The 27,318-nt window shown below is 44.0% G+C and overlaps 1 protein-coding gene across 1 annotated transcript in view; it reads right to left on the bottom strand.

Annotated features, from left to right (window-relative positions):
- LOC145337698 (NACHT, LRR and PYD domains-containing protein 3-like) overlaps positions 1-27,318 on the bottom strand; it is a 75,086-nt gene that overhangs the window by 23,677 nt on the left and 24,091 nt on the right. Inside the window, exons 3-8 of the mRNA XM_080182530.1 lie at positions 24,176-24,271; positions 16,588-16,754; positions 10,566-10,737; positions 10,397-10,462; positions 6,730-8,467; positions 2,809-2,895 (exon numbers count right to left, since the gene is read on the bottom strand). Of these exons, the coding sequence (XP_080038656.1) occupies positions 2,809-2,895; positions 6,730-8,467; positions 10,397-10,462; positions 10,566-10,737; positions 16,588-16,754; positions 24,176-24,239 (2,294 nt within the window). The 5' untranslated portion in view covers positions 24,240-24,271. The remainder of the gene's footprint in view (positions 1-2,808; positions 2,896-6,729; positions 8,468-10,396; positions 10,463-10,565; positions 10,738-16,587; positions 16,755-24,175; positions 24,272-27,318) is intronic.

Genomic DNA, 27,318 nt, shown 5'->3' with positions numbered 1-27,318 from the left:
GCCATTCAATGTAAAGGGAATATGGTTTTGATTCCCTTCTGTTGGAGATGGTCCTTCCCTGGCATTTGTGTAGTGAAACATTACTTGCCATTTATCAGGTTAAACCTGAATGTTCTTCAGACCTTAATGCACTAGCTCTGTTGAAGAGAGATCCAGATTCGAAGGGTTCACTGTTCTCTCTCCACAGAAGCTGTCAGGATGCTGGGATTTTCCAGCATTTTGTGTTTTGTTCAGGTCTTGCTGTTTATGGACATGGACTGCTTCAGTATCTGAGGAATTGTGAACAGTACTAAGCATTGTACAATCATTAGTGAGCATCCTCACTCTGACCTTATAATGGAAGGAAGGTCATTGATAAAGCAATTGAAGGTGGTTGGGCTTCGGACATCACCCTGAGGAACTCCTGCAGTGATGATCATGAGGGGTTGGAAGGATTCCACATTTTCTGATGATCAAGAGCAGACTGATGGAGTAGTAATTCACCAGATTGGATTTGTCCTGCTTTTTTCCCCATTGTCCGGTAGATCCAGTGTTGTAACTGTACTGGAACAGCTTGGCTCGGGGAATGGTTAGTTATGGAACACAATTCTTCAGTACCATTGCTGGGATACTGCCAGGCTGACAGATTTTACAGTACGCAGTGCCTTCAGTCATTTCTTTACCTCACATGCAGTGAATCAAACTGATATCTGTAATGCTGGGGACCTCAGGAGGAGGCTGAGATTAATCATTCTACTCAGCACTTCTGGCTGAAGGTGGCACTGATGCTCTGGGTTCCCTCATCAGTAATGATGGAATTCTTGTGGTATGTTTATAGAATCATATAATTCCCACAGTGTAGAAGGAGACCCTTTGGCCCATCGAGTCTTCACCAATTCTTTGAAAGAATGTCATATCCAGGCCCTATCTCTGTAACTCCACATATATGACCCATTAATCCCCCTAATCTACACACCCTGAGACACCTAGGGACAACTTAGCATAGCCAATCAACCGAACTTGCAGATCTCTGGACAGTGGGAGAAAATTGGAGCACCCAGAGGGAACCCGCACAGACACTGGGAGTACGTGCAAACTCTACACATGTCACCCAAGGCTGGAATTGAACCCTGGTCCCTGGCGTTATGAGGCAGCAGCGTTAACCACTGTGCCACTGGGTCGCCTAATGTAAACGGCATGCCCAACATTTGTGGCATGTCTAACGCTATTTCTGACTGGATACGGTAAGACAGTAAATCTCTAATCTGATCCATTGGTTTTGGTGTGATGGAGCTCGGTCTATCATATGCTACATCCGCTCTGTGGTCTGGTGGCCATGTGCTGGAGCTTCACCAGGTTCACATCTCATTTTTAGATAAAGCCAATTCTCATTTGGTGATATATGTAAAGAAAATGAATCATAGTAACACAGTACTGGTTGCTGGGGAAAGCCCACAGTCAGCTTCCTATAAATGAAAAGGTACAGTTCACCTCTCCTGCCTGCTTCCTATCAGGATGTGGAGATGCCGGCGTTGGACTGGGGTAAACACAGTAAGAAGTCTGACAACACCAGGTTTTAGTCCAACCGATTTATTTGATAGTAAACTCACAAGCTTTCGAGGTTTCCCTGTACATTAGGTGAATAGAGAGTTCTGGCCTCAGACAGAGCGTATAACAGCACAGTTTACAGATTACTGATCAGAATGCAAATCTTTACACCTAACCTGCTATTCAAGTCCTAAAGTGGCTGACAATGTGAGTGGAAGGAGCATTGAGCACAGGTTAAAGAGATGTGTATTGTCTCCAGACAGTACAGTAAGTGAGGTTTTGCAAACCCAGGCAAGTCACGGGGGTTACAGATAGTGTGACATGAACCCAAGATCCCTGTTGAGACCGTCCTCATGTGTGGGGAACTTGGCTATCAGTCTCTGTTCAGCAACACTCAGATAACTTCATATCCAGCCTGCCTTTGTCTCTTATTTCATGGTCTCCAACTTTGCTTCGAAACTTATTATGTGTCTACTAATAGTGAACAGTGTTTTTAATAACAGGAATACTGATAGCAATGGTATATTTAGTATCATTATTTGTGTTCTTAAAACCAATGTCCATTATTAATAGGGACATGATTCAGACTATTCTGCACTGGGATTATTGCCATTTCCAGCTGAGCTGTGCCTTGAACTGCTGGGCTGTAAGCTCTGGAATTCTCTTCATAACCCTCCCCACCTCCATCTCTGCATTCTCTTTTAAGATGCTCCTTAAGCTCCGTTTAATATAAATTTGAGAGTGGATCCCTCGGGATAAAACTCATCAGAATTCCATGTAGTTTGTAATCTGCCTTACCAATATACAGCAGTTTTCTATGTTTAATCAAACTGAGAAGCCGATAGACATAAACATCTATAATCTGAATGACAAATTAAACTAAATTAAACATGTGACCAGCCATATCTGGTAATTCTATAAACATTTAATTGTTTTCTCCATCTTTTTTATTCTCATGAATGGTTTTGAGAATAATTATAAATGATGAATTAAATCTTTCACTCCTGAATCTCACAGTTTATTGTAACTCAGGTTCAGACACATCACTGACTGGTTTGTACTGAGAGCAGAGGTGAGAATATCTGAGGCTGTTACTCTCCAAACTGGAGATCAGAGAGAGAAAGATTTCAGGAATCAGAGTGAATCCGTGATGTTTAACACGAATACTGACAGGAATGATGTGGAATGGTTATTAATGACACTATTACTGACACTGATAATAATTTACAGTGTTAGACATCCACTGATTATTAACACAATCTCACACAGTCTGATACTTACTCCAGTTTCTGTATTTTACATCCTGGATTCCTCAGAGCCGCAGACAATAGTTTCACTCCTGAATCTCCCACTTTATTGAGACCCAGACTAAAATGGAGAAAGTGAGAAACACATTAAATTCAGATTAATGTTCAGCAGGAGAAATAGCTGGATCTATTTTTGTGTCAGAAACTTAGCACCAATGGTGAACTGATTTAAGTTACGATACCTCACCCAAGTTGATCTTTCTCTACACCCTAGCTGTGACTGTAACACTACATTCTGGACTCTTTCCTTTCCTTCTCTTTGTACGGTAAGCTTGGGCACTAATAAATGTGACAATAATAAATCAAATAATATCAAACCCTTTCTGTTGAATGGAAAAGGCAATAGTCAGCATTGAAAAATGATGAACAATTCACTCTCACTGGTTTGCCTACTGGGGGAATCCACTTTTACACCTCTCAAAATATATATTTTGTTTAATTGTCCATGGGATATGGGTGCCGATGGCGAGACCAGCATTTATTTCCCACTGCTAATGGCCCCTACAGGAGGCGATGCCCATATCCTGTGAACAAGAAAGTAATTTTAAACATGTCCCACATTCTGGTCTCATTTCCTGATCATCAGAATTACCCTCCTGAATCTCACTGACCCTGCTACGTTTCCGGAAATTCAAATCATTTCTGCTGTTACAGAAATCCAGGATTTTATGAGAATTGTAGATTTTACTGAGAGTTAAATGGTAAAGCTGTGAGAGTGGATCCCTCTTAGTGCCTCTTAACTATTGACATTGTATCATCTATCTCAGTTTGTTGGAGTGGATGAAGGGAGGGCCAGGAGCCAATAACCACAACCTAAAAGAGTGGGTCTATCTAATGTAGTCAAGTCTGTGGCTCCAGCCTGGAGCAGTGCTGTTAAACTTAGCTGATTGTCAGAGGGTCAGTTAATCATTTAACTACTCTGAGGCGGCCCACACTGAGTTCAAAAGGGAAATGGTGAATCTAATAGTGACACAGAGGAAAACTAAATCCATTGGTTGGTAAACAAAACATGCTGTTTGCCACTGGCTTTATATTGCTGTGAATTGGAGGAAGCAACAGAAAGTGTCAATGACGGTTCTGCTGTTGATGTGGTGAACACGGATATTCAAAAATCATCTGATGCAGTGACACAACAGACTTGTGGCATAAGCTCATTAAATAAATGGGAAAGTATTAATGTGGATACAAAATTGGATGAATAAAGAGTAATGGATATTTTCCAGGCTGGAGGATGTCTGTAGTGGAGAACCCTAGCGGTCAGGATTGGGATTCCTGCTTTTCCCTGATATATATGAATCATCTCGGTGTTTACAGTAAAGAGGAAAATTTCAAAATTTGTTGATTACAGAAATTTTTTGAGGCATCAGAAACTGTCAGGAGGGGAGTTTGGGACTGAAAAACAGACCATGGTGGAGTGTACAGATAGGTGGCAGATTAAGTTCAATGCAGAAACGTGAGAGGTGAGACTTTCAGGAAACATGCGCATGAGGAAGCAATATAAGATAATCGGTAGAATTGTTAACGGATTGCAGGATCAGAGGGACTGGACGTATATGTACATCGATCATTGCTGTTAGCAGGGTAAGTGTAGATAGCAGTTAATAAAGAATACAGTATCTTGGGCTTTACTGTTATGAATTAGTTTATGTTTGAGGACATCAGATAATAATCCCTGAGTTTAAGTTTAATTTGTGTTTCTGTGCTTGTGAGCTCAGAAAGGACCAAAACTTTAATTTCACTTCATGTTTAACAAAGCTGCCTGCCTGGTTTCACTTTAAACTGTCCCTGCATTTTAATTTAAGGGTTACAATACTGTAAGAGTTATAGAGGTTAAGAAAATGGTTGCTTACATTCAGAGACCCACAGTGAATGATAGAAACACTGAGTTTCAATTGTAACCAGTTAACCCAAGAAGCAAGACGGTGTTTACAGAGGCTGCCAGGAGAGGCAGGGCAATGCAGGGATTCAGAAAGCAGAACCCAAAATTTAAATCACCATCAGAAACCAAGAAGGAAAAGAGGAGTGTCAGGAAGATAGAAGTCAAAGTGACAATAAAACCTGAATCTGAACAAGCTACTGCTCCCAAAGTTAAAGAGAGGAGCAGAGAGAGGCTCCCAGTTACAGACAGAGCTGCTAAATGTGGACATGGTAAAGTTTGCTCACGAGTATCCAAACACCTGATATCATCCTAAAGTTGGTGACACCTTCATACAGCCAAGGGGAGCTGTGTACTGTTGGCCTGGCTGAGTATGGAGGAATACTGAAAGGAAACATTGAAATATTGGAGGGGGATCCTTGGTGAAGGCATCTGAGAGGAAGTGTTGATTGGGGAAGGATTCCAAAGGCTGTTTTTCCCCTGGAGTGGAGTTTCTGGAGCAGAAGGAAGAGTCCCAGTGAGATGAGTTTTCTCACATTGTCACAAACATCTGGGGGGGATTTGAAGAAGAATCCACTGCAGTTACTTTGGGCGGCGTCTGTCACTTGGTTTCAGAGATGGGGTAGCTGACCACGGGTGGCTTGTTGGTTTACACTGACTGTGTACTTACTGAGAACATTAAAGCATAAGATCTATTCTGTAACTCGTGTCATCCTTACAGATCTGCAGACATCTGTGAAGTTAGATGGGTGAAGTAGTGGGGCACTGTAGTTTTTTCTTAACAAAGGTTTTAGTCTTTTGTTAAAAGTTAATCAACTGCCTTGTTATTCTGTTCATCTACATTTCTAAACAATAAATAAAAGTCACGATTTACTAAGCCGGAGTTCTGCTCTTAGACCTGACTGTCCAGAAATCAGCTGGGATCATAACATTGTCAATAGGGGCATAGAATACAAGAGCAAGGAGGCTGTACCAAATCTGAAAAAAGATCTCACTGCACAGTGTCATACTTTAGGAAGGCTTAGAACACATTGGAGAGAGTGCTGAAGATGTTTACAAGATTGGCTACAAGGATGTGAAACTTAAGTCACGAGGATCGATTGGAGAGGTTGTTCTCCTTGGAAGGAAGAATGCTAAGAGGAGATTTGAAATGTTCAAAATAGTGATGGTGCTGGACAGAGCAGGTAGCAAATCAACATTTGCTGTTTGGACAAGGATCAACAACACAATTTAAATTGATTTGCAAAAGATGCAAATACAGTGTGAAAAAAACTATTTTTAAACAGAGTGGTTCAGGTTTTATGAGGCTGCAGTGAAAGAGAAAACTGGTGGGCTGCTGTAACCTAACAGGGAGGTTTTTACATAACTGCCCACTGTAAAGTTTAATACAAGACTGAACTTCCACTTCAACCCTGACTGATGTCACCGGTGATCACATGAATTATAAAGGGACACTGTCCGATATAACACACACCAACTATAATACATCAGAGGCAGAGTACAGGAAAATAATCCTGATTATTATTAGCCACAAACTGTAAGCTGTACTGAACACAGAAACAATTATTTTTCTAGCATCATACAGAATCAGATGGTTTTTGTTGGGAGAGTGAAATATTTATTTTTAAATTTTGTAGGGAGGCCTTTACACCTCTAATTATTTAAAATGTATCCCAATAACGCTTTCATTCACTCAAGGAATGTGATCATCACTGGTTTTGCCAACATTTATTGCCCATGTCTATTTATCCACGAGAATCTGCCTTCTTGAAATGATGTAGTTTTATCAGAGAATCATAGATTTATTACAGGTTCAGAATGAGGCCAATCGGCCCATCATATCTGCAGCTGCTCTGAAATGAGCATTATTACTTTACACCATTCTCCCACACTTTCTCTGTGACCATTGGACATTGTTTCTCTCTCGACTTCCTCAACTGAACATGTCTCTGTTTTATTAGAACAAAGGAAATGGCTTCTCAATGAAAATATTCGCTATGAGACCAAACAAACAGTTACCTCAACTCCTGACACTTGTGCAGAACGGGTCCCAGCCGCTGGAGCCCTTCACACCGAATGAAGCATCCCTGTAGATTGAGGTGTTTTATTGTATCACAGAGTCCAATGACATGAGACAGGACTGCACAGTCAATCGGGGTCAGTCCCAATCCGTTAAATGAAAGTGTTTTCACAGATCCCACTGTGTTCTCAGCCAGTGCTTTATTCTGAGACTCAAACAGGTAGTGGAATGTGTTCAGGAGGTTCCTTTTCCCAGTTTCAGTCTGTGTGTTTCCAATCTGCCCTTCAACCTTCTCCTTCACCCAGTCAATCACTCGGCAGGTTGTTTGATGAAGAAATGGACCCAGAAACTTCTCCAGGGGTCGAGCTGACTGTGGGGAGGAGAGACCAGCAACAAAACGGAGAAATATCTCAAATCGCCCATCTTCCTCACTGTGAGCTTCACTGAGGAGTTTCCCGATCTCCCCGGGATCTGGAGTCAGGAATTGTGTGAGTGCAGATACAAACTCTTGGATGGTGAGGTGTGGGAATGTATAAACCACACTCTGGGCAGAATCATCTCTCTCTAAAAGTTCCATCAGGAACCCAGACAGGAACTGGGAAGGTTGTAGATTGTACTCAATCAAATCTCCATTTCTAAACACAATCTTCTTCTTGGAGACTCCTGTGTAGGCCATCTCACCAAGCTTCAGTAACACATCACGGGGGTTTTCAATCTCTCGGCCATGGTTTTTCAGAATGTTGTAAATATAGTAGGAATATAGTTGGGTGATGGTCTTGGGAACTTGCTGCTGTTTCCTGTCTCTTTGTGTAAAGAAGGGACCCAGTGACAGAGCAAGGATCCAGCAGTAGGAAGGGTTGTAGCACATGGTGTACAGGATCTCGTTCTCCTCCACGTGTTTGAAAACAGCTGCTGCCACCGTCTGATCTTCAAAAAACTTGTTGAAATATTCCTTCCGTTCATCACCAACAAATCCCAGGATTTCAGCCCAGACACTGATCTCAGCCTTTTCTAATAAATGTAATGCAGTGGGGCGGCTGGTCACTAGCACTGAACATCCTGGGAGCAGCTTGTGCTGTATTAAACTGTACACAATGTCAGACACTTCACACCAGCATTCAGGATCTGTGCACATGGACTGAGGTTCTGTATTTCTCCGATTGTCGGCAAAATCAATCGTGTCCTTGAATTCATCCAAACCATCGAATATAAACAGCAATCCCTCTGGGTTCTTCCAGAGCTCTCCCAGAATATTCCCAAAGTAAGGATACTGATCCAATATCAGATTCCTCAGGTTTATTCTACAGTTAATAGTGTTCAAATCCCGGAATTTAAAACTGAAGACAAATTGAAAGTGTGGGTATATTTTCCCAGTGGCCCAGTCATAAACAATCTTTTGTACCATTGTTGTTTTTCCGATTCCCGGGACTCCGCTCACTGCTGCTGAATTCCCAGATTTGGATTTTCTCTGGGAAAAGCTGCTCTGAAACAATTGATCATTTCGGATTTTTTCCAGTTCTTTCCGGAGATGTTTCTCTCTCCATTCTTCATGGTCTCGGCCTCTTGCCAGCAGTTCATGTTCGACAAGTCTCCGATCTCGAACATTGGAAATAACCGTTAGCTCAGCGTATCGATCAACCAGCTGGAAAATCTTAACCTTCTCCTTTATGAGGATAGTGTTCACTCTCAGAGTTTCAGTTTGTACCCGGAGTGTCTCCTTGTGTTTCTGTTGGAGATCTTCAATCAGAACAGAGAGAAAATGTTAGTTACATTAAGACACTGTCTTTGCTGATTTGAGGGATTTATTTTACAGTCAGTCAAGGTTTGAGTAGGATATAAAATTGAGTTATTGGAAACCTCATTTGACAATGATTAATTTCTACAAAGTTTCAGATCGTCATTTAATTCCAATATTTCTATAACATGTTGGGGGTGATTCTCCCAAACAGGAATCTAAATGTCGAATGTGTGTAAAAACTGGAGTAAATCATGCTGGACTTTTCAGCGGGAGTTTCAGAATGAATCTCCCACAATCTGTGCACAGCAGAGTGGACGAGTGTGAATCAGATGGAAGATCAGTGAATGGACCCTATTCCGGTTGGAGAGACCGGCAGCATCGCGCTGAGTGGCCACTGTGTGTGCGATGTGTCAGCACAAAGATCAGCACGTGCGTAGTGACCCCACACTGCCGGCGCCCTGGTCGTTAGGCCCATGAACACACCCAGGCCATCATTACCCTCCACCCCCACACAGTCCCGGCCCATCCCCCCACCCCAACATAGGTTTCACACCCCCCAGCAGGCTGGTCCCCTCTCCCCACCCTGATGGCCAGCCCCAATCGCTGTCCCTCCCTCCCTCTGTCACTCAGCCAGAATGCAGAGTGGAAGTGGGACTCCCCACCCTCACTCCCACAGGCCAGATCCCCATTAGGCTCTGAACCCTTGGCACTGCTCAATACCCAGTAGACAGTGCCAAGGTGTCCTGGACATTAGGACTCTGCCCCTTTGGCAGTGCCAGGGGCCCAGGCTGGCAATGCCCAGGGTACCCCAGCCACCTCCACCCTCCTAGGGGCTTTGATGTCATCCCCTTCACTCCAGCAGGGTCTGTTCGCCAGCTCCCTACAAAATCCCGTTGGAGTGAACAACTCCTGACGTGAGGTGGTGACAGGGCGAGAGGCTAACGGGCCTGGAAATTTCAGTGCTGGGCTTGCTAGTGACTTTTAAGCAGATTCAAATGCACATTGTAATAATTTATACAGCTCCGCACTGATCTCTGGCACAGAGCTGACGGTGCCCCCTCTCGTGTCAGTATATCTTTATCTAGGAAGGAAACCAAATCTATACACAGTACTCCAGGTGTGAACCTACCAGCACCTGGTGCAGCTGCAACATAGCCTCCCTGTTTTTAAACTCCATCCATCTATCAATGAAGGACAAAATTACATTTGAGTTCTTGCACAGTGACACCCAGGTCCCTCTGCACAGCAGCTTGCTGCAATTTTTTACCATTTAAATAATAATCCATTTTACTGTTATTCCTACCAAAATGGGTGACGTCACATTTATCAATATTGTACTCCATTTGCCAGAGCCTCGCCCACTCACTTACACTATCTATATTACATTGTAGACTTTCATCAGCCTCTGCACACTTTTCTCTGCTACTTACCCTAGTGTCATCTGCCAATTTTGACATACACGCTACATTTGGTCTCCAACTCAAAATCATCAATGTAAATCATAAACAATTGCAGTCTCAACCCTGAGGCACACTAGTCATTGATCGCCAACCAGAAAAAAACACCCATTTACCCCCAATCTTTTCTTTCTGTTAGTTAGAACACCCAGACACACAGGAACTCTGTACTGAGATTCACACAGTACCGGGTTTCGACCGGGTGTGTACAAGACTTCAGAATTAATAGCAATTAACAGCTGGATTAAGTGAAAAGATGCATTAGTCACATAATTTTGGGAAAAAAACGAGAGATGATATGAATTGTAATTTGAAACTATGTATGGTTGAGTATTAATGATAAAACCGAATCATGCTCTACCCAATTTCCACAGTCTTTAATTTTCACTATCCCAGATTTTCACAATCTCTTAAAAAATCATTCAGATTCTCAGAAGTGAAATGGTTTATTATCTCCATTTCCTCTCTTACCTTTCAGGTTACTGGATAATTCAGATAAACCATGTGCGATGTCCATATAATCAAACGAATCAGCACCTGTTTAAATAAATGAACTTCCATGAAAACAGCTCTGTGTAATATTACAGTGATATCGGCAGTGTTTAAATGGGAAATTGAATTCACTGTGATTTTACCGTACCAAGTTCCTGTATTTCTTTCAGTATTTTATCCAGCTTTGGGACTCCGTGACGCATTCTCACAAAGGATTCCCACATCACCCTTCGAGCCCGAGATCCTTTTCCCATCACCAGACTGAGGAGAAGTTTGGAACTGTCTCTCCGGTTTCCCTTCTCCACGAGCTCAGTGACTTTCTATGAAGAATAATAATGAAGAATAATGAGACACAGAGTGAAAGATAAACACTGAGAATGAGAAGGAAAGGATCTGCTCAGTGATGGGATTTCCCACTTGTTTTCAGCTCAGAAATCAGTCACTGGGCCGAGGACTGATTCATAATAAACACGGACTGAAAATTCTCCTGAAATTTCCTTCCAATCATTAACAATAAACAAATGTGAATCAACTGAACTAGAAATCATGTGATTAGTTGTCTGTCCTTCAGTGACCAACGCGATGGGATGGCACATTGACACAGTGGTTAGCGCTGCTGCTTCACAGCTCCAGGGACCTGTATTCGATTCCTGGCTTAGCTCACTGTCTGTGTGGAGTTTGCACATTCTCCTCATGTCTGTGTGGGTTTCCTCCAGATGCTCCGGTTTCCTCCCACAGTCTAAAGATGTGCAGGTTAGCTTGTTTGTGTGAATGTTCTCCTGTAATGGAGACTAGCTAAGGATGTATCAAATGCCCATTATGGCTATCCATTATGATGTCCAGCAGTGGTAGGGAAATTACTGGACAGGAATCTTCAAAACAGGATTTATTCCCACTTGGAAATAAGTGGACGTACTTGTGAAGGGGAGGCCGTGTCTCACTAACTAGATCGAGTTTTTTGAGGAAGTGACGAAGATGATTGATGAGGATAGGGCATGTTGTCTCTATGGGCTTCAGTAAGGCCTTTGACAAGGTCCCTCATGGCAGACTGGTGCAGAAGGTGAAGATGCATGGGACCAGAGGTGAGCTGGCAAGGTGGATACAAAACTGGCTCAGTCAAAGACAGAGGATTAGCAGTGGGAGGGTACCTTTCTGAAAGGAGGGCTGTGACAACTGGCGGTAGTCAGAGATCAGTGCTGGGAACTTTGCCATATATATATATATATATAAAAATGATTTGGGGGAAAATGTAACTGGTTTGATTAGTAAGTTTGCTGACGAGACAAAGGTTGATGGATTTGTGGATAGCGATGAGGAACATCAGAGAATATAGCAGGATATAGATCGGTTGGAGACTTGGGCGGAGAGGTGGCGGATGGAGTTTAAATTGGACAAGTGTGAAGTAATGCGTTTTTGATGTCTAATACAGAAAGGAAATACACAGTAAATGGCAGAACCCTTCGGAGTATTGATAGGCAAAGGGATCTGAGTGCACAGTTACACAGGTCACTGAAAGTGGCAATGCAGATGGAGAAGGTAATCAAGGCAGCATACGGCACACTGGCCTTCATCGCCTGGGGCACTGAGTTTAAAAATTGGCAAGTCATGTTATAGAACCTTAGCTGGAATATTGTGTTAAATTCTGGTCGCCACACTACCAGAAGGATATGGACTTTTGGAGAGGGTTCAGAAAAGATTTACCAGGGTGTTGCCTGGTGTGAAGGACATTAGCTATGAGGAAAGATTGGAGAAACTTTCTTCTCACTGGAGTGATGATCTGATAGAAGTTTACAAGATTATGAGGAGCATGAACTGAGTGGATCATCAGAAGCTTTTTTCCCCAGGGTGAAGAGTCAATTACTCGGGGGCACAGGTTTACGGTGCGAGGGGCAAGGTTTAAAGGAGATGTACAAGGCAGGTTTTTTAACAGAGGGTGGTGGGTACCTGGAACTCACTGCCGGGGAAGGTAGTGGAAGCAGATACGATGGTGACTTTAAGGGACATCTTGAGAAATACATGAATAGGATGGGAACGGAGGGATATGGTTCCCTGGAACCATAGACAGATTTAGTTAAGTCAGGCAGCATGGTCGGTGCAGGCTCGGAGGGTCGAAAGGCCTGTTCCTGTTTTTGTTCTTTGGGGTTAGCCATTTCCCAGTAATTCTATAATGATGAGGGCAGCCTTTGTTGTGGTGATGTGATTCCCTTGTATATCTCTGACTCTGGAAGAAGGAATAGCAGCATGGTACGGTCAGGTATTGGCCATGGTTTCTTCACTAGGCAGCACACGTTTTACCGATTCCTGTAATTTCACCTTGGCTGTGCCCTTTGGCAGTACCTGTAACAATTTATTGTCTGGCATCCGCAACTCTCTGGCATATGTTCCCCAACACTCTTAGGGTCATCACTGCCTTTCGTTGATGGTCTTTTAAAGTTCCGATCTCACAAAGGGTCCTTTAACACCTGGTTTACACAAGCCCTCCCTATTAAAGACTGTTTACACAATGACACTCTCCCCAGTTGGATGACTTTGCTGCCTGATGCCCCTTGTAGTTCCTGAGCACCTCGTCTGCTTTATTCTCACATTAGGTTATTGGAATTATTTGTTGTAAATCCAGACTGAGTTACACCAACAGCTTCTTTTGGTCTAGTTAGATTATTGATGCTGCAGACCAATCTATATCACCACTATTCATCTCGAGGCAGCAAGATTTCACAAATGTTCTGCTAATTTTCATCATCCAGACAGGAATTGGGTGACAGGTTCCCGACAGGTTTCTCAGCCACGTTGAAGTGGTATCTCTGGAGTATAACAGAGGGATTCGGGTCATGGAGGTTTTTCCCTCGGTCTACTAGTTCATCAATCGTTTAAGTCAGGAACATGCAGCAAGGTCAAACTTTTTAAATCATACTGAATGTCAGGGCCTCGCATGCTCTCAACAATATTACATTTGTTTTTCATCTCCTTCAATGTTGCTGACATGAAATTAGTAATGCATGCTCTCTGTACACTCTTATCATAGGGCTCAGGTTTCCCAAAAACAAACATATTTCCTTCTCATTACTGAAGCTACTTGACGAATGTAGTCGTCCACAGAGGCGAGTCCTCATCGCCAATGCAGTAAGCCTCCAAATCCACTTCCCCATCACCAGAAACCATTTATTGAAAATCAAAAGGAAGAGCCACAATCACGATTTACAGCAAGTCTGTATCCCAGAACCAGCAGTCCGGCTAAAGCCTCCGCTCAAACAGGAAGTTTGTACTTCAAAAAGCCAGCAGGAGATTTAATGACCATCTCCCATGTCCTTTCTGGCCATCATAACACTCATCTACACAACTCATTGAGCCAGGGTTAGGCCTCTGGTTTGATTATAATGGTGGAGTGATGGATGTGTGATGTTATTCTCGAATAGATTGAGGTGATAAGCAATGCTGCACCTGATAATCTAGCACATTTCACAGGGACATAGCATCGCACAACACCACACCCACTCCTCAGTTTGAAGAAGGTTCTTCATCTCCAACACAGACAGTACACTGAGTCTTACCAACACTGTCATAAACAAGTGAATCTGCCACAAGTTCAGCCTGGATAGTTCAGTCAGTAATCGTGCTGCCAAGACATCCTTGATTGGAGAAATTAAGCTGTTTTGCCTCTTTTTCTAGACCATTTCAGAGGACAATGAGTAGTCAAACACATTTCTGTGTGTCTGGATCCACAAACAGGCCAGCTTGAGTCAGGACAGCAGGTTTCCTCAGCTAAAATCACAGCTAAGATGCCTGAAGATTGAAGGGTGGCAAATGTTGTGCCTTTGTTTAAGAAGGGTTGCAGGGAAAGAGCCTGGGAACTACAGGCCGGTGAACCTCACATCTGTAGTGAGTAAGCTGTTGGAAGGTACTTTGAGAGACAGGATCTACATACAGACATTTAGAGACGCAATGACTGATAGGGGACAGGCAGCATGGTTTTGTGAATGGAAAATCACGTCTCTCAAATTTGATTGAGTTTTTTGAAGGGGTAACCAAGAAGGTAGATGAGGGAAGTGCAGTTGATGTTGTCTACATGGACTTTAGTAAGGTCTTTGAAAAGGTATTGCATGGTAGGTTGCTGCATAACGTTAAATCTCATGGGATCCAGGGTGAGGTATCTAAATGGATCCAAAATTGGCTTGATGACAGAAGACAGAGGGTGGTTGTATTGGGTTGTTTTTCAAACTGGAAGCCTGTGACTAGTGATGTGCCTCAGGGATCAGTGCTGGGTGTACTGTTATGTGTCATTCATATTAATGATTTGGATGAGAATTTAGTCAGCATGGTTAGTAAGTTTGCAGATAGCATCAAGATTGGAGGCATGGCAGACAGTGAAGACAGTTATCTAGCATTGTAACAGCCAGTGGGCTGACAAATGGCAGATGGAGTTTAATTTAGATAAATGCAAGGTGATGCATTTTGGTAGATTGAACCAGGACAGGACTTAATCAGTTAATGATAGGGCATTGGTGAAAGTTACAGAACAAAGAGATCTAGAAGCACAAGTTCATAGCTCCTTGAAAGTGGACAGAGTGGTGAAGAAGGCATTCAGCATGCTTGGTTTCATTAGTCAGAACATTGAATACAGGAGTTGGGATGTCTTCAAGTTGTACAAGACATTGATAAGGCCACACTTGGAATAACGTATCCAGTTCTAGTCACCCTATTATAGGAAGTATATTATTAAACTAGAAAGAATGCAGAAAATATTTACTAGGACGCTACTTGGACTTGATGGATCGGGTTGTAAGGAGCTGCTGGATAGGCTGGGAGTTTTTTTTCCTCTGGAGCATAGAAGGCTGAGAGGTGATCTTATAGAGGTCTATAAAATAATGAGGGGCACAGATCAGCGAGATAGTCAACATCATTTCCAAAAGGTAGAGGAGATTAAACTAGAGCGCATAGTTTAAGGTGAGAGGGGAGAGATACAAAGGGGTCCAGAGGATGGTGTGTGTCTGGAACAAGCTTCCAGAGGCAGTAGTAGAGGTGGGTACAACTTTGTATTTTAAAAGTCATTGGGAGTTACACGAGATGGGTATGGAGGGATATGGGACAAACAAGGGCAATTGGAACTAGCTTTGGGGTTAAAAGTGGGGCAGCATGGATAAGCTGGGCCGAAGGGCCTGTTTACATGCTGAAAATCTCTATGACTTTAGAAAGGGCCTTTGACGAAAATTGAATATTAATGTCAAAGCATGTTCCATGGTGTTTTAAAGCTCCGATCTCATAAGGGCTCCTTTAACACTGGTTTACACAAGCACCTGAGCGGATTTCTGGATTTTGAAACCAGATCTGCAGTTTGTGTATCCAGTAATCTCCCAATAAGCTGCAGGGTGAGTGCAGCCGAGCTCCTGTCCCCGGGGCGAGTGCAGCCGAGCTCCTGTCCCCGGGGCGAGTGCAGCCGAGCTCCTGCCCCCGGGGCGAGTGCAGCCGAGCTCCTGTCCCCGGGGGGGGGCGAGTGCAGCCGAGCTCCTGTCCCCGGGGGGGGGGCGAGTGCAGCCGAGCTCCTGCCCCCGGGGCGAGTGCAGCCGAGCTCCTGTCCCCGGGGGGGGGCGAGTGCAGCCGAGCTCCTGTCCCCGGGGGGGGCGAGTGCAGCCGAGCTCCTGCCCCCGGGGCGAGTGCAGCCGAGCTCCTGTCCCCGGGGGGGGGCGAGTGCAGCCGAGCTCCTGTCCCCGGGGGGGGCGAGTGCAGCCGAGCTCCTGTCCCCGGGGGGGGCGAGTGCAGCCGAGCTCCTGTCCCCGGGGGGGGAGGCGAGTCCAGCCGAGCTCCTGTCCCCGGGGGGGGGTGAGTGCAGCCGAGCTCCTGTCCCCGGGGGGGGTGAGTGCAGCCGAGCTCCTGTCCCCGGGGGGGGTGAGTCCAGCCGAGCTCCTGTCCCGGGGGGGGTGAGTGCAGCCGAGCCCCTGTCCCCGGGGGGGGCGAGTGCAGCCGAGCTCCTGTCCCCGGGGTGGGGTACCTGGGTCTGGTGTAGACTTACAGACAGGAATATTATTCATCAATAACTCCATTATCAGTGCAGTTTGTGATTCCTTGTATACTCGAAGGTTATCTGGACAGAACCTGTTCTTTTACCATCATTTGTCAATATATCCTGAAAGTCCTGCACTGATTGAAATAATTCATTCTGTGTCCCTCCCACTTACCCCATGTTCTTGTCCAGTGAAAATCCTCTCGTATGTTAACGATAAGCTGACTCCATCCACTCCTCCTTCCATCGCCTGCTCTAGTCTGTCCCGGTAGAATTTTGTCAATTTGAACAGTTGATATTCATCACAGTTTGTCAGGAACTCAGGGATTGTGGAGTTTGGATCTGTGAACACAAATGGAGAAAATTAAACTTGTCAATGAGTTTCTATCCATGTTGTTACACTTCACTTTACAAGAAGCAACTGAATCCTCCTGTGAACCGTGTTATCAAACACCTTCTGGGAACACAGAAACATTCAGTGAAAGTATATCTGACCGTACCCCTGTAACAAACTTAGCCCCAAATCCATGAAGATCCATTGTTAAAAGGCTATCAATTCCAAATATAAAACCAACATTTTTGTTTAATTATTCACTGGATGTGGGGGTTGCTGGTAAGGTTTGAATTTGTTTTCTTTCCTGAACTGCCATTGGAGGGAAACTTGCAGTTAGTGGCCTTCCCATATATCTGCTGCCCTTGTCCCTCAAGGGTGACAGAGATCATGGATTGGGAAATGTTGAAGGAGCTTTGGTGAGTTGCCGCAGTTCCTCCTGTGAATGATACATATTACTATCACTGTGCATATATTGGATATATTACACTGGAAAGGAATGGTTCGATCAAACAGACACAGCACGGATTCATGAAGGGGAAGTCGTGTTTGACGAATTTACTGGATTTTTATGAGGATGTGACTAGTGCTGTAGACAGAGGGGAACAGGTGGATGTGGTGTTTTTAGATTTCCAGAAGACATTTGATAAGGTGCCTCACAAAAGGTTGCTGCAGAAGATTAAGGTGCACGGAGTTGGGGGTAAGGTGTTAGCGTGGATTGAGGATTGGTTGTCTAATAGGAAGCAGAGAGTTGGTATCAATGGGTGCTTTTTCTGATTGGCAGTTGGTGACTAGTGGAGTGCCACAGGGATTGGTGCTGGGACCTCAACTATCTACCATGTACATAGGCGATCTGGAGGAGGGGACTGAGTGTCGGGTAATAAAGGTTGCTGAAGACACAAAGATGAGTGGAAAAGCAAATTGTGTGGAGGACACAGAGTCTGCAGAGAGATTTGGATAGGCTAAGTGAGTGGGCCAGGGCCTGGCAGATGGAGTATAATGTTGCCAAGTGTGAGGTTATCCACTTTGGAAGAAATAGTATTAAAATGGATTATTATTTAAATGGTGAAAAATTACAACATGCTACGGTGCAGAGGGACCTGGGGGTTTGTGCATGAATCGTAAAAACCCAGTCTGCAGGTGCAGCAGGTGATCAAGAAGGCGAATGGGATGTTGGCCTTTATAGCGAGGGGGGTAGAATATAAAAGCAGGGAGGTCTTGCTGCAACTGTACAGGGTACTAGTGAAGCCGCAGCTGGAGTACTGTGTGCAGTTTTGGTCCCTTTATTTGCAAAAGGATATTTTGGCCTTGGAGGGAGTACAGAGAAGGTTCACCAGGTTGATACTGGAAATGAGGGGTTCGCTTCTGAGGAGAGATAGAGTAGATTGGGCCTGTACTCGTTGGAGTTTAGAAGGCTGAGGGGTGATCTATAGAGATATATAAGAATATGAAGGGGCTAGATAGGATAGAGGTAGAGAGATACTTTCCACTTAAAAAGGAAACCAGAACAAGAGGGCACAGCCTCAAAATAAGGAGGGGGGGGGGGTGTTCAGTTTAGAACAGAGTTGAGGAGGAACTTTTTCTCTCAGAGGATGGTGAATCTCTGGAATTCTCTGCCCATTGAAGTGGTGGAGGCTACCTCATTGAATATGTTTAAGTCACGGGTAGATAGGTTTCTGATAGACAAGGGTCTTAAGGGTTATGGGGAGAGGGCGGGAAAGTGGAACTGATCCACTTCAGATCAGCCATGATCTTATTGAATGGCGGGGCAGGCTCGAAGGGCTAGATGGCCTACTCCTGCTCCTATTTCTTATGTTCTTATGCATTGGTGGCTAGGGGAGTGAGGTGCTGTTCAATTGAGCTATCTGTCCCTATACAACAGGAACAAGACTGTATCCAGGCATGGACAGATAAGTGGCAGGTAACACCAACACCAGACAACTGCCACACAATGAGCACTGCCAACAGAGAATCTAATCATCTCCCCATGGCATTCAACAGAATTACCATCACTGAATCTTCCACTGACCATATTCCCTGGGTTACCATTGAGACAAAACTGAACTTGACAAACAATATAAATTCTGTGGCTATAAGGGCAGGTAAGAGGCTGGGAATTCTGCAGCAGATATTTCTCATTTCCCGATTTTCCCAAAGCCTGTTCACTGTTTAAAATGCACAAGTCAGTAAAGTGATGGAATATTCATCTCTTGCCCAGAAGAAACCAGCTCCATTCACATGCAATAAACTCAATACTATTAACGACAAAACAACATGCTTGATTGGCAAACTATTGCAACTTCCAAGCCCATGACCTTTACCCCCAGCAGGGTGGCATATGTATGGGAACATGACCACATCAAAGTTCCTGACTTGGACTGATATCCCACTTCTTTCAAAATCCCAGGACACCCTTCCTAATATACTGTGGGTCTACCTGCACCACATGGACTGCAAAGGTTCAAGTCAGCAGCAGCTCATCACCACCTTTCAAGGGAAGATAAGATGGGTAATAAATACTGGCTTCACCAACAAGGCTCAAACCTCTATAATGAATCTGAGAAAAATGCCTCACCGACTTTGTTTAAAACACTGGAATGAACCTCATCTCTGATTCATCATTAGATTCCTGGAGATGTCTGGCATGTTATTCCCTAATTCACTGTAAATTCTGATGCAAATTTGACATTTGACATATCCCCATTTCCATATTTTCACCGACAATATCACTATTATCAGTTTTCACAGGGTCTACATTATTACTGACCACCGTCTGTTCCCAAATGTAACCAAAAAAAAACTGTTGATTTAATACCACTGCAAGTTTCATTTCATGCTCTCGAAATATGTTTGTTTCACTCGTTGCTGTTCTTTCCAGGTAACAGTATCTATATTAATTTTGTATTGTGTAAAAGGGGTGTTAGGAATACATAACTACACCAGAGTAAGACGGTGACCGAGAGCAGCAAATTAGCTTCAAGTGGGACTTCAGTGCATGGGAGAGAGGTGTGGTATACATAGGAATTATTCTAAGTTAATTAAATGAGCAATCAATTTAAGTAAATAACATAAGTAGCAAAGGCACCACTGGTGCTACGTTGCAGCTGTGGAAATGTGGGAGCTTTTGGATTACAAGGCGATTTGCTGATGTATTTGTCAGGAAAAGTATAAGCAGCTGGAGGAAATTCGTATCAGGATTACTGATCTGGAAGCTGAACTGAAGACACTGTGTAATATCAGGCAGGGAGAGAAATAGCCGGACACTTTGTTCCAAAAGAATTTAGTGAGGGGGAATGACACTGTTCACTGCAGTAAACAGCAAGAGTGTAAAAAATGTTGCCTGACAAGAACCAGGTTGAGGCTGAAGAATGGGTCTAAGACTTGTGTTCTCCACTGAAATAAACAGGTAGCAGGTAAAAATGGTGCAAGTTGATAGTAGGAGTTTTTACAAGTATTCAAACAGGAAAAGAGTCAGTACAGTTGGTGCTGGCCCTGTGGAGAGTGACAATGGGGACAGACTAGCAGATAATAATGAACTAGCAGATGAAGTGAACACAATTTGTTGCTGTCTACACTCTAGAGGATACAGAAGCATTCAGTAATATCTGTAGGACAGTGATTAGGAAAGAAATTTGATGAAATTGCAATCACGAGAAGGATGGTACTGAGCAAACTGCTCGAGCTGAGGCTGACAGATCTCCGGATCGAGATGGCATTCATCGTGGGATCACAAAGAGATGGGTAATGAGGTACTGGATACATCAGTGTTAATTTTCTAAAATTCCCTAGTTTGTGAAATGGTTCCATCAGGCTGAAAACCTGATAAATTTAACCTGTGTATTCAATCGGGATGGAGGTTAAAAAAAGATACTCTAGGCCAGTTACTTTGACTTCTGTCACAGATAAAGCACTCAAATCGATCATTAAGAAGGTTATACCTGGACACAGAGAAACTCAAGGAAATCTGGGAGAGTCAGCATGGAAAGGGAAATTGTGCTTAATTAATTCATTGGTGTTCTTTGAAAGTAGCCACACCCCCACTTCCTGCCTTCAAACAAACCACTGTCCTCAGCAAACTACCCAGCCTTCAGGAGAACAGTGACCACAATACCACACAACCCTGCCACAGCAACCTCTGCAAGACATGCCGGATCACTGACACGGATACCATCATCACACGTGAGAATACCATCCACCAGATACACGGTACATACTCCTGTAACTCGGCCAACATTGTCTACCTGATATGCTGCAGGAAAGGATGTCCCGAGGCATGGTGCACTGGGGAGACCATGCAGATGCTACAATAAAGGATGAATAAACATCTCTCAACAATCACCAGGCGAGACTGTTCTCTTCCTGTTGGTGAGCACTTCAGCAGTCACGGGCATTCAGTCTCTGATCTTCGGATAAGTGTTCTCCAAGGTGGCCTTCATGACACACAACAACACAGAGTCACTGGGCAGAGACTGATAGCCAATTTCCACACACGAGAATGGCCTCAACCAGGATACTGGGTTCATGTCGCACTCTCTGTAACCCCATGACTTGCCTGGACTTGCAAAATCTCACTAACTGTCCTGGCTGGAGACAATACACATCTCTTTAATCCGTGCTTAACCCTCTCTCCACTCACACTGTCTGTACCTTTGAGACTTGACTGCCTGTGGGGACTCACATTCCAGCCATTATTTTGTAAATTGATTTTGTGTCTTTAGATGCCCTGTTTGTGAACTGAAATCCCAGTTGCCTGATGAAGGAGCGGTGCTCTGAAAGTTAGTGGATTTTGCTACCAAATAAATCTGTTGGACTTTAACCTGGTGTTGTGAGACTTCTTACTGTTCTATGAAGGATAAAGAGGAGTCTGTAGACATGCTGCACGTGGATTCCAGGGACAAGTTTTGTGGAAAATGAAAGATGACAGTGCAGGGATTAACATAATAGTATTGATTGAAGATTGGCTGGCTGGTAGAAAACAGTAATTATGAATGGGTGCTTTATCTGATTGGCAGGCTGGGACAAGTGGAATGCTGCAAGCATCTATGATGTGACATCAACTTGTTATCTTTTAATGAGTGAAATATTTGAGAGAAGCAATGGCATCAAGGTTAAATTTACAGATGATACAAACATTGGTAGAAAAAGTTATTGTGAAGGGGATACAAGGAAGTTGTGCATTGGTGAGTAAAACTGACAGATGGAGTATTCTGTGGGAGAATGTGAATCTGTTTGCTTTGGCAGGGAGAATAAAATAAGCAGAATTACAAAACAGGAGAATGGCTGCAGAATTCTGATGCATTTGGATTTGGGTGTTCTAGTGCATGAATCAGAAAATAATAATTTCCAGGTACAGCAAGTAATTAAGGTTAATGGAATATCGTCCTTTATTTTGAGGGGATTTGAAGATAAAAGGATATTACGCTTCAGTTTTACAGGGAATTGGGAAGGCCACATCTCAAACGGCTGATGAAAAGCAGATGGAGTTTAATTTAGATAAATGCGAGTTGATGCATTTTGATAGACTGAACTAGGGCAGGACTTACTCAGTTAATGGTGGGGTGTTAGTGAGTTACAGAACAAAGAGATCTTGGGGAACAGGCTCACAGCTCCTCAGAAGTGAAGTCACAGGGCGGTGAAGAAGACATGCCACATGTTTGGTTTCATTGGTCAGGACACTGAATACAGGAGTTGGGACGTCTTGTCGAAGTTGTACAAGACATTGGGAAGGCCACACTTGGAATACTGTGTACAGTTCTGGTCACTCTATTCTAGAAATGATAGTTTTAAACAAGAAAGGGTGCAGAAAAGATTTACTAGGATGCTCCTGGGACTTGATGGTTTGAGTTATAAGGAGAGGCTGGATAAGCTGGGACATTTTCCCCTGGAGCGTAGGAGGCTGAGGGGACATATTATACAGAGTGTAAATTAATGAGAGGCATAGGGAAGGTAGACAGTCAACATTTCCCAAATGTAGGGGGTGGGGGAGTCTAAAACTAGAGGCCATAGGCTTAGGGTGAGAGGGGAGAGATACAAAACAGACCAGAGGGACAGTATTTTCCACAGGGGGTGGTGAGTGTCTGGAACAAGCTGCCAGAGGTGTTAATAGAGTCAGATACAATGTTGTCTTTTAAAAAACATTTTGAAGTTACATGGGTAAGATGGGTATTGGGATATGGGGTAAACACAGACAACTGGGACCAGCTTACTGGTTTAAAAAAAAGGCTGGCATGGAGAAGCTGGGCCGAAGGGCCTGTTCCCATGCTGTAAACCTCTGACTAAATGACTTGATGAATATTGTGCCTAGTTAACGAGCTCATTATTTAACAATTCGTGTATTAGATTCTACTGAAAGGAAGTTAACTGGATTAATACCCAGAAGAAGCGGGTTATCTTATGAGGAAACACGAGACAGACTGGGCTTGTTTCCTTCAGAGTCCAGAAAAGTGAGCAGTGACTTGATTGAAGCCTCTAAAATCCGGCATTGACACTGAGGACATGGAAAGGATGTTTCCCCTTGTCCAGGACACTATTTAAAACAAAGTTGTCTTTTTAGGTCAGAGATGGTGAGTTTTTTTCTTTCAGAGGCTGTTGATTTTGAAACACAAACAGATCAGTGATGATCCCATTGAACAGCAGAAGTGATGAAGGGGCCGAATGGCCTCCTTCTGCTCCTATTTCAGATGTTCGTATGAATTGTTTGTTCTCCCTTTTCCACTTATCTTTCCATTGTCCTTGATGGTTCATGGTACAGACGCTGGGGCCCTTCCTTCTGAAACCGAGAATGAGAAACCCCACTCCTGTTCCAGCCTTGCAGTTTCACATTGACCCAGCCTCTTATTTCCCTCCTGACCTGACCCAGCACAGAATGATCCCGATATCACTAACTCATGCTTTGTTTTTCATTCCAGTGCTTCAGTTTTAACAGCTCCTCTATGAACATCTTTCCATCTGTGTCACTACTTCAAAACATGGATCTTTTTGGTCTTTCCTCCTTCTCAAAGACGATCCCACCAGTTCCAGGATATTCTTTCCTCTGGTACGAGGGGGTAACTTACCATGTGTGATGTGCCAGGGCGGTAGAAGAATCTGTCTATTCCCCTGACAACAGAATCTCCAGCCACTATCACTCCTATTTCTGTGGCCCACGTCTCACACTGTTACTCAGGAACACTCTGCTCGAGTCACCCTTTGTCAACCTTACAATGCCCAAATTTGAATGTGAACTCAGCTGTTTGACAACAATTTGAAAACTGCCTCCGGGGACACACAGAGGAGATTCACAAATCACACCCGGCCCCTGGGCTGAACTTTGGATAAACCCGCTCTAGATGGTGCCTCACTCCCAATTTCTACTCAGTCCCTGTCCTGTTCCCTCTTCCTGTGAGAGCAGCAGACAAGACAGAAATTATATCTGTATTTTTTGTGATCCTACCTGTGTCCAATCTGATTCTTTTTGGAGATGTTGAACATTCTCCCCTGTTTGAACCTTCAGCCATGATATTGACAGACGTTCCCTGATTCTGAGACTCTGTAATAAGGATCATATCAATGTCAGGGTCAGATGTAAATATGAATATAAGAACATAAGAACATAAGAAATAGGAGCAGGAGTCGGCCATCTAGCCCTTCGAGCCTGCCCCGCCATTCAATAAGATCATGGCTGATCTGTCGTGGCTCAGTTCCACTTTCCCGCTTTCTCCTCATAACCCTTAATCCCCTTGCCCACCAAAAACCTATCTACCCGCATCTTAAAAATATTTAGCGAGGCAGCCTCCACCACTTCAACGGGCAGAGAATTCCAGAGATTCACCACCCTTTGAGTGAAGAAGTTCCTCCTCAACTCCGTTCTAAACTGCCCCCCCCCCCCTTATCTTGAGGCTGTGCCCTCTAGTCCTACTGTCCTTTCTGAGCAGGAAGAGTCTCTCCACCTCTATCCTATCCATCCCATTCATCATCTTATACGTCTCAATGAGATCTCCCCTCATTCTTCTAAACTCTAACGAGTACAAGCCTAGTTTATTCAGCCTCTCCTCATAGTTCAACCCCCTCAACTCCGGTATCAGCCTAGTAAACCTCCTCTGCACTCCCTCCAAGGCCAAAATATCCTTGCGTAAGTGCGGCGACCAAAACTGCACACAGTACTCCAGCTGCGGCCTCACCAATGCCCTATACAGCTGCAGCAAGACCTCCCTACTTTTCTATTCGATCCCCCTCGCTATGAAGGCCAGCATCCCATTCACCTTCCTGACCACCTGCTGCACCTGCAAGCTGGGTTTTTGCGACTCATGCACAAGGACCCCCAGGTCCCTCTGCATCGCATGCTGCAGTTTTTTGCCATGTAAGTAAAAGTCCTTCCTACCATTATTCCTACCAAAGTGCACAACCTCACATTTGCCAACATTAAATTCCATTTGCCAGTTCCTGGCCCATTCGCCCAGCCTATCTAGATCCTTCTGCAGACTCTCCACACCCTCCACACAATTTGCCTTTCCCCCAATCTTGGTGTCATCAGCAAATTTCGACATCATACACTCGGTTCCCTCCTCCAGATCATCTATATAAATGGTAAATAGCTGAGGCCCCAGCACCGACCCCTGGGGCACTCCACTAGTCACCAACCGCCAATCCGAATAGCACCCATTGACCCCCACTCTCTGCCTCCTATTTGACAACCAATCCTCTATCCACGCTAACACCCTACCCCCAACTCCATGTCCCCTGACCTTCTGCAGTAACCTCTTGTGAGGTACCTTGTCAAACGCCTTCTGAAAATCCAGAAAGACCACATCCACCGGCTCTCCTCTATCCACTGCCCTAGACACATCCTCATAGAACTCCAATAATTTCATCAGACACGACTTCCCCTTAACGAAACTGTGCTGCGTCTGCTCTATCAAACAATTCTTCTCAAGATGCCTCGCTATTTCCTCCTTGATGACGGATTCTAACATTTTACCTACAACAGACGTTAAACTAACCGGCCTATAATTCCCTGCCTTTTGCCTGCCACCCTTCTTAAACAACAGCGTTAACATTAGCCGTTTTCCAGTCTTCCGGCACTTCCCTGGAATCCAGCAACGTCTGGAAAATAACCACCAAGGCATCCACTATCACCTCCGCCATGTCTTTCAGAACCCTCGGATGCATTCCATCCGGTCCTGGGGACTTGTCCACAATCAGTCCCTCCAGTCTGTCGAGCACTGCCTCTCTAGTAACAATAATGTCATTCAGGCCCTCCACTCCTACCATCTTTCCATTGCTAACACCCGGCAAATTATTCACGTCCTCCTCCGTGAAGACAGAAGCAAAAAGGTTATTCAAGGCCTCAGCCATTTCCCCATCCCCTACCACTAGGTCCCCTCTCTCATCCTCTAGGGGTCCAATGTTCACCTGAGCCAGCCTCTTCCTTTTTATATATTTATAAAAACTCTTACTATCCTTTTATATATTAAGCGCTAGCCCAGAAGCAGAGCGTTGAGATCTTCACTGTGATGTAAGATATATTTCAGAATATTACAATTACACATGTTACCGCGATATTAGTGGCAGCTGTTTCACAAAATACCAGTCACCCTCATCAGGTCCCTCGGTAACCTGGCAGCAGGTTCAACATGCAAACTGCTGGTATCCAGCTCCATGTTCTCACCGCTCTGAAACTCTGTTTGCGAAATCCAAACCAACTCACACCATGTCTCAGTTAATTCACCTGTGTTCACCAACCCACACTGTCTCACAGTATGAGAACAGTTCAATTTTAAACAGCTCAAACTAGCTTTTCAATCTCTCCATGGCCCCTCTCTTCCTATTCATGTAGCAAACAGCAGCCCCAGAAACCAGCGACATCTCTTCCTTGCCCAATCTGACAAGCTATGTATCTTTAAGATAATTTGTCCATAATTCAGGCCAACTCCTGAGCTCTGGAATTCCCTCTCTAAACCTCTCGGCTGCTTTACTTTTTCCTTTTCTCAGATTCACCTTCAAAACATTAACAATCTGACTAAAATTAGTCACCTGCCCAGCTATTCCTTCGAATATATATATATACTACATATTTGTTTTCCTACTGAATTTTTCTCTTGCTGAGTGTCTGGGAATGTTAAAGATGCTTTACAAATGCTCCATATTCTCCACTGGTGTGGATGTGTCAGTGTCTGTGTCCCTATACCTGTACCCCCTAATCAAACTCAGCTGATATCCTCTCCCTTCTCCAATATGGAAACGGAAAAAAGTGATTCAGACATTTAATTCCTTCAACTGAGAACTCAAAGTTATTCAACAGCAATAATTTACAACCAAGGTTTAAAACCAACAATGTAAAATGCAACTACCCATTTCATTCTTAATCTCATACAACTACTCAGATTTCCAGTGTGTCTGATTGTGAAAAAAAATCCCAAAGCACAAATTCATTCTCCCTTATGGGTCTCTTCAATTTAACACTAAATTTACAATATCATTCCAGCGAGGCTCTGGTCATCTGAACGGATCCGGATTTATTCCTCATCATCCCCAATGACCCGTCCTCGTGCACACCAAGTCGGCATCAGTTATGGGGTGAAGCCACAGTGACTTTCA

The sequence above is a fragment of the Carcharhinus amblyrhynchos genome, unplaced genomic scaffold, assembly GCF_965287045.1.
Source record: "Carcharhinus amblyrhynchos unplaced genomic scaffold, sCarAmb.v2.hapA scaffold_62, whole genome shotgun sequence".
Taxonomy (NCBI): domain Eukaryota; kingdom Metazoa; phylum Chordata; class Chondrichthyes; order Carcharhiniformes; family Carcharhinidae; genus Carcharhinus; species Carcharhinus amblyrhynchos.
This window is presented reverse-complemented; position numbering and strand designations above follow the sequence as displayed.